Here is a 12,252-nt window from a genome sequence, read left to right on the forward strand (position 1 = left end):
TTACATAAATACCCCAGCAACCAGCAGTTTAAAACTAATAAAAGCCTGGGTCCTCCATCAAGTGCAATAAAGTTTCACAACCATGAGTTAGACTGTTAGAGTGAAAAATAAACCTATATATGTGGTTATGAAGGGTTTTTTTTGGGAAAAGTGTATAATCACATTTCAAAGTTAGAACTTCCCTTTGAAGGAGCAGAGCAATAATAATACTTAAACATTTATGTAGAACGCTTTGTCTTGGAAATGCTCTCCCTACATTGGCCAATTAATCTCTACTGCTTCCCTAAGGAGCAGGTATTACTATCTGCCATTTTTTTAGTTAGAAAATTGAGGAAAGTATGACCAGCCCAGAGAGAGTGAGGGTTGGGGAGGCAAGTTTCTGGCCCTTATTATTCTGTGACTCTTTAGGATACAACTCGTAGTAGAATGCATCTGGTTTCTGTTCCACTTTGATAAAAACCATCAGTAAAACAAAGATGTAAATAGTAGGTCAGTCTACCTCAGGCTTACAGATACAGCACTTACCCTCATGAGGCTCACCTTTTGGAAAGAATGGAACCCAGAAAAGATCTGGAAGATCCGCATCACGTTTCATCTGCATTTGCAATGGACGGAACCAAACTTTTTCCAGTGAGAAAAGCAGTCATATGCTTCCCCCCAGCCACAACTTCCACTCTTCCATTATTTTAGCAACTTACAGTTTTCCAGATAAGATTTACTGTGATCCAGGGGCACCTGGGTGGCTCAGTGGGTGAAGCCTCTACCTTCGGCTCAGGTCCTGTCTCAGGGTCCTGGGATCGAGCCCCGCTTCGGGCTCTCTGCTCAGTGGGGAGCTTGCTTCCCCCCTCTCTCTCTGCCTGCCTCTCTGCCTACTTGTGATCTCTCTCCATCAAATAAATAAATAAAATATTATTAATAAAAAAAGATTTACTGTGATCGGTGCATTAGAGAATTGAACAGATCTATTATGAACATTGAAGCCAGAGGAACAGTAAAATAAAACTAGTGAACATTTACATTTTTGGAAATATAATTAATGCATGCTTGAGAAATTCTGAAAGATAAACATTTTAAATGTTAAAATACTTACTACCTTCCCCACAGGGACAATGTTGGGAATTAATGAGATAACAAATGTAAAGTGCTTTGAGCTCTTTAGAAGAAAGGTGCCAGATGCATACAAATGATTATTAATTGTTAAAGCTATCAGATGGTTACTGATACATTACTTAAGATAAAATACTTTTTTTTTTTTCAAAAATTTTATTTATTTATTTGACAGAGAGAGAGATCACAAGTAGGCAGAGAGGCAGGCTGAGAGAGGCGGGGAAGCAGGCTCTACTCTGAACAGAGAGCCCGATGCAGGGCTCCATCCCAGGACACTGAGATCATGACCTGAGCTGAAGGCAGAGGCTTAACCCACTGAGCCACTCAGGCGCCCCAATACTTATTTTTATACCTGAAAAATAGGATGCTTGCAATTCTTAGAATTATATAGCTAAAATATTGCTCCAACTTTTCCCAGGTTACTGTCTGTGTTGTTGGAAGTCCTTTCTTAACCCTTCCCCAGGTTCTTGGCTTTATACCCTTTTTCAAACAAACTATGGGCGTGACTTTCCAGCTTCCAAACTCTCCTGCCCCTTCCCATTGTCAGTCCTCCATAGAAGTCTTACAGATCCATCACATGGCAGAATTCTACTGATACCACATTCTCTTCTCCTGATTTCTTTGATTACATAATTGTGATGCCTCATGATACTATCAGTTGTTCAAGTTGATTTAGCTGGAAGCATAAGTGAAGCTGTCCCTTAAGCAACGCTAGAATTTCTTACAAAAAAGTGCAAGTCCCTGTGTGATCTGGGACAAGTGAATCTGAACTTTCTACTTTACACAACATGCTAGAATTTGTGGTAAAAGAGCAAAGACCCAATTGGTCTTTTTTTTTTTTTTTAGATTTTTATTTATTTATTTGATAGAGAGAGATCACAAGTAGGCAGAGAGGCAGGCAGAGAGAGAGAGGGGGAAGCAGGCTCCCCGCTGAGCAAAGAGCCTGATGTGGTGCTCGATCCCAGGACCCCGAGATCATGACCTGAGCTGAAGGCAGAGGCTTCACCCACTGAGCCACCCAGGCGCCCCCCCAATTGGTCTTGAGACATGCGCTGAGATACCCCCACTAAATCTTAGTGTCCTGTACGTAAAATGAGAACAGTAATCATACGTACCCACAGTACAGTGTACACTTAGCCCATAATAAGTGTTCATTAAAGGTAAATATAAGTAGATTACAGAAGATATAGGTAAGTAGATAGCAGTTTGTCATGAAATATTACCTATTTGGTTTCTTTAAAACAAAAAAAGGAAAAGGAAATATGTAAAGGGACATCCTGTTATCAACAAGTATTTCATTTTCTTATTTAGAGTAATAAAAGTTCAGTAATTCATCTCAATTAATTTTTGTTTACAATACTTTAAACATTGTACACATATATGTGATTTTTTTTCAAACTTACCTTAGTTTACCAATAGCACAGCGTCTTTGCTACATGTATGTGCTAAAAGATAATGGACTAGGCTTCTTTTCAAATGTTCTGTAATTAAAACATTTCACTAATTTAATCTGGTCCTCTGGCTTCTTCCACTTAATTACTTGAAGTGATTGTTTCATCATACCAAATTTTTTCCTTTCATTTTGAAGCTGTAGGTTTTTAGGTAGAAAACCTTACTTCCACTTGTTTTCCTAGTACGACCTGAATCCGAATGTAAGGCCTCAATTTGCAAACAGGCGTTCTGTGGTGTATGCTAATGGGAGATGGAAGGAAGGAAAGTGCATTGTTTGAGAAAACCAATCATGGTGGGGTTAAAAAAAAAAAAAGGTACAGGAGAGTGAACTCATTTTACAATTGCCAGCAGCTTGAGGCTCCAGAGTGCTAATCAAAATTCACATTCAAAACTTCCCTGATAGATTTAACAGTTTTGTACTGTTAAGAGGGGTTCTCACCATGTGAAAGATGCACTGCTGTGCTGAACAAAACAGAGACAGTTTTCTTTTAAAGTCCAGAGCAGATGAGAGCCATAAGGAGACAGAGGGTTTCATTTACTCTCAGGACACGATGGTGCCAGTGAACTAATGAGTCTCTTGGACCTTATGTTGCTCTGGCTCCAATTGAGGCGAGATTCTAATGGGCATCGAGTACTTCCTATCCGTCAAGTGTCTGGACAGTGGGCCCCTCATATGGATTAGAATGATCTGGCAAGAAAAGGAGGTCATCGTTGTACCTAGCCCAGGCAGGAAACCTGGCTAATTAATGTATTTCCAACTATAGCAAAACAAAAGCGGATACGCACAAAAATGCCGACTTTAGGCAGAAGCTCTGAGCTTGCGGCTGAGGCACCGTTAAAAATTATTGAAATTCCATACATAAAACAGTATGCCTAGTTTCACCAACACATTAAAATATTTTTAAAGACATAAAGGTTATTCTTGAAAACAACAATGCGATTTTGGTGTTGTGACTTGGGTATTTCACCCTTCTGGAAAGCTGGATGTTTCTGAAATGTTTTGAACCATTGAGAAGGGAATGCTAAGAGTTAGTGTCAGCGCTGCATAATTTTAACAATTTGCACTTTAAAAAGGTACTGTTGAATTATGATTGTACAAATCCTACTGCCGTATTAAATGGAGGATTAGAGATTACCAACGTTTATTCGTGCTAGAGGGCTCGAGTGAGGCTATATATTAAACTAAGAGCAGATACTGCCACCTAGATAAATTCTGATGCCCTTGTTAACTAGATGTTGGCTTAACACCTTACTTTTTTGAGAAATGGTAACAACAGACAATAGTGGCTTGGAACAAGGGAAAAATACAATGAATGATAGAGGGTCACTTTAAAAATCCATGTAAATGTAATTTTCTTGGGGAAAAGAAGACCTGTTTTGCCAAACAGCAATGACGAAGACTTTATTCCATTTTTTTAAAATGCAGAAGACAATTTACTCTTAGAAATAGGAGGAGAAAACTTTATAAGGCATACACCAAAGCTCCATATAATCCTGAAGTTTATAAGGAGGTAGGTGCAGAAGTGATAAGAGTAAGACTTGTAACTTTCTTATTAGGTTATTTCTTCCTGAGCTCTGGAAGAAGAAGAGATTGTTGGATACTCTCAAATAAAAGCACACACAGGTTTTAGTTTAATAAGTAAAATAAGATCACTTAGTAATTTTTTTAAAAGAAGAGCATTACATTATAATCTGTTGTGATATACCTCCTAGCACACAAAACAAACCAACTCCATTCCCCACTTTGATTCCTAACAGCAAAAAGAATGTTGCCTTTTTTTGACTCCAGATTGAATCCAAAAATCAGCAATACTCCAGGAGCATTCATTTATCAGGTTTAGAAAGGTTTTTGTCATCTTTGGACTCTTTTAGCTCTTCTTCAAATCTTATTTTGTTTTCCTCTGTTACTCCTAGAATGGCTTCAATGTCATCAATGGCCGTCTGTAAATGAACAATAAAAGTAATATTCATTACTTAAAGACCTCTTACCACTCTTCCTCCCCACCCCCCCCCGCCCCAATTATTTACTCCTTTTTGGAGTTAGGTATAATTTAAACCGGTTAAACTCAAAGTGTGTTTTGCTAACTAAGACTCATCTACAAATTGTGTCATCAGTTGTGAAATAATTGAGAGTAAAAAAAAATTGAAAGTAAGGATTTGGAAACCTTTATAGAAATTTTTATGGCTGCTAAATCAAATGGAAAAAAAATGGGCTCCTATTTTATATGTCTTTAATTTTTTTCATTTCATTGTTCTAGTAATTCATGTTTGTTGTATTTTACAAAAGTACTGATCTATGGTAAGTTGGGAAAAACAAAACTTCACTATAGATAATTTGAGAAGCATTGGTCTAGTCATCCTAAAATGAGAGCTAGTAGGCTGATGGGAATATTTACTTCCATTGTTTTTTTTTTCCCATTGGGCAGAAAAATGGCACCTTTCCCTTTTATTTTTTTTAGCTATTTTTTATTGAGGTACTATTCACGTGCCCTAAAATTCACCCTTACAAACAGTTCAACTCAGTGGTTTTTCAGTGGGTTCACAAGAGACCATCATTATTATGTAATTCCAGAAAAATTTCAGTACCCCGTATAGAAACTCTATGCCCATTAGCAGCCTTTCCTCATTTTCCCCTTCCCTTAGCTCCTGACAACTGCTAATCGACTCTCTGTCTCTATAGATTTGCCTACTGTGGACATTTCATATAAATGGAATAATACCATGTGTAGCCTTTTGTGCCTGGCCTTCTTCACTTAACATAATGTTTTCAAAGTTCATTTGTGTTGTAGTGGATCAGAACTACATTTCCTTTTTATGCCTGAGTAATACTCCATGTTAACTATGATCTATTTTTACCTTGGTTGTTTACACTTTAGGTATCGTGTCTAAGGCGGCATTGCTAGCTACAGGCTCATGAAGATTTATTTATACCTGCGTTTTCTTCTAAGAGTTTTATAGTTGTAGCTCTTACCTTTGGGTTTTTGATCCATTTTTATTTAGTTTTTATATAAGCTGTGGAGTGGAGCTACAACTGCATTCATTTGTATGTGGATATCTGTTTTCTCCAACACCATTTGTTTAAAAAACAATATTTTCCCCATCAGATTGCTTTAGCATTCTTGTTGAAAATCAATTGACTATAAATGTATGGGTTTATTTTGGATTCTCAGTTTTATTCCATTGTTCTACTTCTATTCTTAGGCCAGTACCACTCTTGATTATCATAGTTTTGTTGTTTGTCTATTTTTTAAAAGATTTTATTTATTTATTTTAGAGATAGCAATGACAAGCGGGAGGGAGGTGTAGAGGGAGAGGGACAAGCAGACTTTGTGCCAGGTGTTGGGCCCAATGCCCTAGCTCAATCCCATGACCCTGAGATCATGACCTGAGACGAAATCAAGGTCAGATGCTTAACTAACTGACTGAGCCACCTAGATACCCCACTGTAGTTAAGTTTTAAAGTTGAGAAGTGTAATTTCTCTTTGTTCATCTTTTTCAAGATTATTTTGACTATTCTGGATCCTTTGCATTTCCATAGGAATTTTAGGATCATCTTGTAAATTTCTGCAAATAAAGCCAGCTGAGATGCTGATAGGAATTGGTGTTGAATCCGTAGATCTGTCTGAGGAGTATTAGTGCCATCTTAACAATATTAAATCTTCCATTCAATTTGTTTAGATCTTCTTTCTTTTATGATGGACAGATCTTGTACTTCTTCTGTTAAATATATTCCTAAATATTTTTATTCTTTCTGATGCTATTATAAATGGAATTTAAAAAAATTTTTTTAATTTAAATCTAAAATTAAAAAAATTATTTTTGGATCATTTGTTATTAGTATATAGAAATACAATCAATGTCTCTATATTGATCTTGGGTCTTGCAACTTTTCTCAACTCATTTATTAGCTCTAACAAGATTGTTTTTGGGTTCTTTAAGATTTCCTAAATACAGGATCATGTTATTTGTGAATAGAGACAGTTTTACTTCTTTCTTTCCAATCTGGATGCCTTTTATTTCTTTTCTTGCTGAATTGCCCTGGCTACAAACTCTAGTAAAGTGATGAATAGAAGTGGTGAAAGCAGACATCCTTGTCTTGCTCCTGATCTTAGGGGGAAAACTTTTAGTCTTGCACCATTAACTATGAGGTTAGCTGTGGGCTTTTGCTAATGTCCTTAACAGGTTGAGGAAGTTCCCTTCTATTCCTAGGTTGACTGTTTTTAGGAAATATTGTTGTATTTTGCTAAGTGCTATATCTGCACCACCTTCCATTTTTTTTTTCAGTCTTGGTAAATCCTTCTTTACAGACTGAAGATACTTACTAGAATTACCACTGGGGTGGTAGATAGAAAACATTACTAAAAATGAATCTATTTTACTTTTCACCTGTGGTTTCCAGTTGAGTCCTTTGAGTTACTTGACCTATTCAAACATGATGGATATAAATAGATATAGATATAGATATCTATATAGATAGATATATAAAGATATAGATAGATATCTTTATATATTATATACTGGTATATCTATCTATATATAGATATATAGATATCTATATATCTATATATATTGGTATCTATATATATTGGTATCTAGATATATATTGGTATATATATTAATATATTATGTATAATATAATATATCTATATATTTTTATAAATATATATCTATATATTTATAGATATCTATATATCTATATATTTATCTATCTAATAGATAAAGAATAAAAGAATAAAAAAATAGAATAAAATCTGGCCGTTTGTAATGACATGGTTGGAACTAGAGTGTCTTATGCTAAGGCAAATAAATCAGTCAAAGAAAGACAAATACCATATGATTTCACTTACATGTAGAATTTAAGAAACAAGGCAGATGAAGATATGGGAAGGGGCACAAACAAGAGAGAGGGAGGGAGAAAGGGAAGCAGACCATAAGAGACTCTTAACAACAGAGAACAAACTGAGGGTCGGTGGAGGGAGGTGGATGGGGTATGGGCTAGATGAGTGTTAGGCATTAAGAAGGGCATTTGTTGGGCACCTGGGAGGCTCACTGGGTTAAAAGCTTTGTCTTCGGCTCAGGTCATGGTCTCAGGGTCCTGGGTTTGAGTCCCGTTTCGGGCTCTCTGATCAGCAGGAATACTGCTTCCCCCTCTCTCTCTGCCTGCCTCTCTGCCTATTTGTGATCTCTCTCTCTCTGTCAAATAAATAAATAAAATCTTAAAAAAAAAAGGCATTTGTTGTGTGATGGGCTCTGGGTGTTATATGTAAGTGATGAATCACTAAATTCTATACCTGAAACCAGTTTTATATACTATATGTTAACTAACTAGAATTTAAATAAAAAATTGAAATTAAAAAAATACCAAGTGTTCATCTCTGTTTGGCCTGTGTTTCAAAAACTCTGGTGTGGATCTTGCTCCTGTTTTCTTGCTTTTGTTCATATTTCTACAATTTGGAGACTTTTGATCAATTACACACAACTAGCTTTCATGGTCCAACATCTTTAAAGGCCATTTGGAAGCTTCAAACAGATTAGTGATGAAATTTCTGCTCCAAATTGGAGAAACAGTGTGTGGGGTACATGGCCCCTGTCTGCGCTGAGGGCTTTTTCTGTTTCTCTCTTCTCCACATTATCTTTCCTGGGGTCTCAGAACTCCTCTGGTCCTAGAAACGTGGCCTCCCCAGGAATCCTTGGCCAGATACTGCATTATCTGCAAATAAGTAGGTTACATTCAGGGTTTTTGGTGGTGACTGTCTCTGTGTCGGTTTCATTGTGACACTTCAGCGTCACCTCTGATCTCAGAGAGCCATGTTTTGTAAACTGGGTTTGGAAATGGCAGCAACTTAAAACAAGTCTACTATATTTCAAAGAAAAAATTTCAAACTATTAAATTTAACTAACAGGTTCAGTGGGAACCTTATAATATTGACCCTGTGCATTATAAGATATGTACTGCTTCACAATAAAAAAAAAATGGTTTAGCACTTGTTTACAATACAGCATGAGGTATTTTCAGTCCTTGTATAGAAATTAACCAGAATCGTTAGTTAATTAACACCTCACCTTAAAATTGGTCTCGCCTTGCATATTAGGTGCTGATATTTCTTGATGGATGATGAAGAGATTTCGAGCAAAGGTCATGAGGACCCCCTGGAGATCTTCACCGATTGTTCTGTTAATGATATCCAAACAAATGAGTTTACCAACGATTCCCCTCACATGCTTAAAAACAATCACCCTCTCATTTGTGCCTGTCTGGTGGTGGAATTTAATGAGTATTTTCAATCTCACAAGGTGGCAATCTTCAGGGAGGTATGAAAGATGAGGCTCCATTTTAACTTGTCAACAAAGAGGATTTGTGTAATAAATATTTTTTATTAATCAACTTAGCAGAATATAAGAATAGCTTCAGTCATTCCTAGCGAAAGGCTACCACTGAGCTAGGACGGTAGTATTAGCTCATTTAAAAAACTGTCGAGATCGGTGTATAAGAGAATTGTTGCTACGTGTAATTCATACCTGACAATTTCCATGCCTACCGAGATATCTGCACCTCGATATCCCAGAGACTTTTGTCTGGGGCTTATTTTCCATTTCATTTATGCAAGCAATTCCTTGCATGAGGAATGCCCCATCCGTGTATGTATGTATAAGTCTGCCCCATCCGTGTTCCTAGGAGAATGTGCCCCATTCCTGAACAGCCAGCTTTATAAAGCCGAACACACACTTGAAGGTTTCAGAGACAACTCGCAAACCGTCCTGTAGAATTTCACTGTGGCCAGTGAACATTTCCAAATGACAAGACTGTTGGAAGTTGTAGCTTTGACACAAAACTGCAAGGTATTGCTTCTAGTTATTTTGTGAACTTTCCGTAGCAAAAGGGAAAAAATGGATTAAGTGAATGGCTTGATTTTTAAGAATTGTTCTGTCTTGAGCGTGTGAAACTAAAGAGCTTCCCCTTAAGGCAACTTCAGAGAACTTTGAGTTACTTGCTTCCCAGTTGTTGCCTGTAAATAAGTCATTTTAGAGTGTCAGCCTTCAACACTCCCAGTGGCGGCCTTCCAGCTGACTGGGCTTTCCCATAGGTCAGGCTGGGAGCAGAAAGCTTCCCAGGCCCCAGGAAGGAGACTGTCCTGCCACTGGCAGTGTGACCTTGGGGGGAAAGCTACTTTAACATCTCTGAGTCTTGGGGCACCTGGGTGGCTCAGTGGGTTAAAGCCTCTGCCTTTGGCTCGGGTCGTGATCCCAGGGTCCTGGGATTGAGCCCCATGTCGGGCTCTCTGCTCAGCGGGGAGCCTGCTTCTCTGCCTCTCTGTCTACTTTAATCTCTGTCTATCAAATAAATAAATGAAATCTTTAAAAAAGCTCTCTGAGTCTTCATTCCTTTTTTTCTGAAATGAAGGAGTTGGGCTGGATTAGTGCTTACTATACTTTCGGAGTTGCAGTCCTCAAATCCAAGGACTGCCCACCCTGCTCACAGTTACCCAACGTTAGCTTCTATTGCCTCTTTTAAGAAACTAATAGCCAAAGGCAACTTCAGAGTCAACAATTTTTAAAGTGATTTATTTTATTTATTTATACCCTTTATTGCCACAGACTCAGTATGTTGGTATATATTAGACCCTGGTGCCTTTTTTTTTTTTTTTAAGATTTTATTTATTTATTTATTTGACAGAGATAGAGCCAGAGCGTACAAGCAGGGGGAGTGCCAGAGGGAGAGGGAGCAGCAGGCTCCCAGCTGAGCAAGGATCCCAAGACCCTGGGAACATGACCTAAGCCGGAGGCAGATGCTTAACCGACTGAGCAACCCAGATGCCCTAGACTCTGGTGCTTCTTAAAATAGCAGATTCCTAGGCTCTACCTCAGATCAGCAAAATCAGGTTCTTTGGGTTTGGGATCCAGGAAAGTATAGTTTCACGTAGACCCTCATATGATTCATATATATACATATATATATATGATTGAGGTCCATATTTTAAAAAATTAGTGTGTGCGTGCGTGCGTGTGTGTGTGTGTGTGTCTGTGTGATCCCAGATCCACACATGGATTCATGCCGCTATTGTCATCTCTCCTTAGCCTCCTGGGGTCCATGGTCCCCAGGTTGTGAACCAAGCAGCCAGATGGACTCTAAGTCCTCTTCCCTATTAACTCTTTTCTAGAATTTCCTTCATTTTCCTTCCTTGAAATTTCTTCTCTAATTCTGCTATTGCCAGAAATATACTAGTATAAACAGAGTCCATATGAAGTTATCCTGGCAAAGCCAGACCGCAGAATTCTTGTCTGTAAGGTCCTCACTCTTGGTGCCCTCCCCTTTCCTAAAGAGGTGGGTGACTAATATCTTTCCCTGAGGTGAACCGATTGTAAGGAAGCCAAACAAAGCCCAGCTAGCTCAGCAAAAGCCTCTCCTTAAAGCTCCACAGAGAAAATCAACACAAACAACACAAAGAAGGAAAGTTTGTATTTGTTCATCTTTTTCTCTTTCGATATGAATTCTAGAAAACAAAGACTCTCCCCTGGTCATTGTCTACTAACTCATCTGTTCTCAACCTCCGTGTCCACATGTCTGAGCCACTCCTGATGTGCTAACTGTAATTCCACTCATCTATCGCTCAGTCAAGGAAGTACAGCTACATGCAAATGAGAATTTTGGGGATAATCTTGAATCCTACCTAATACTCAGAAGAAGTAAACTAACAAAGTTGGGACAAACTTGCACAGGTAAGTGATGCCCTTCAGTAGAGAGAGAACGTCTTCCATAATAGGGTTCCCCATGTAAGGTGGCCATACAGTGTTGGTAAAGCACACTAGATTCAGGGCCCAGAGACACAAGCTACTGTGTGACACTGGTAAACCACCTCCCTGCTTGAAAACCCAGTTTCCTTTCTACACTAGGAGAGTCAGTTAATCCCCAGGGTCCTTCCTAGCTCCAACACTCCCTGGTTCTGTGACTGCAGGAAGGGATGAGAAAGATGAGATAGAAAATAGCAGACAAGGCTCTAGACTCTTCAGGAGGCCCATGTTGATCAACAGTGCCCTTTTCTATAGGATCGGTGAGTAGCAGTACCATCTAGAGGTACAATATTAGGACTATTGCCACCACCAAAGCTAGCCTTCAGGTAAAGACATTCCTGCTTGAAATCTCAGGAGCTGGTGTAGGGATAGTTGGGCGAGCTCCTCTTCGTCACCGGCCTAATTATTCATTCTGTAGGCTTCAGTATCAAACCAAATTCCCTGCTCAATCAGTTTGATGAGTGGGGAGTTCCTTTTTCATATAAGTCTCTTCTGTCTCCTGGGCGCCTGGGTGGCTCAGTGGGTTAAGCCGCTGCCTTCGGCTCAGGTCATGATCTCAGGGTCCTGGGATCGAGTCCCGCATCGGGCTCTCTGCTCAGCAGGGAGCCTGCTTCCTCCTCTCTCTCTCTGCCTGCCTCTCTGCCTACTTGTGATCTGTCTCTGTCAAATAAATAAATAAAATCTTTTAAAAAAAAAAAATTCTCTTCTGTCTCCTAAATTCCCTGATGCTGTCCTCTTGCCTGGTTCCTCTGTGCCCAAGTACCCTCCTGGATAAGTCTTCCTGTGGCCCATACTGTGGGAACTCTGCCTCTGCCCTGTTAACACTATCCCCATCTCATCCTGTCAGTTGGAGGACACAAGTTCTGCTTCTGCATGTCAGCCTCTGGTGGGTTTTGCCACCTG

At 38.9% G+C, this 12,252-nt stretch overlaps 1 protein-coding gene across 2 annotated transcripts in view; it reads right to left on the minus strand.

The window, feature by feature from the left end:
- Window positions 1-4,383: 4,383 nt before the first annotated feature.
- Window positions 4,384-12,252, minus strand: part of IQCH (IQ motif containing H) — a 101,183-nt gene continuing 93,314 nt past the window's right edge. The window contains exons 9-10 of one of the 2 annotated variants that reach the window (XM_044229596.1): window positions 8,623-8,731; window positions 4,384-4,500 (exon numbers count right to left, since the gene is read on the minus strand). In XM_044229596.1, the coding sequence (XP_044085531.1) occupies window positions 4,384-4,500; window positions 8,623-8,731 (226 nt within the window). Of the gene's footprint in view, window positions 4,501-8,622; window positions 8,732-12,252 lie in introns of those variants that run through there. The other variant, XM_044229597.1, reaches the window with a different exon arrangement.

The sequence above is a fragment of the Neovison vison genome, chromosome 13, assembly GCF_020171115.1.
Source record: "Neovison vison isolate M4711 chromosome 13, ASM_NN_V1, whole genome shotgun sequence".
Taxonomy (NCBI): domain Eukaryota; kingdom Metazoa; phylum Chordata; class Mammalia; order Carnivora; family Mustelidae; genus Neogale; species Neogale vison.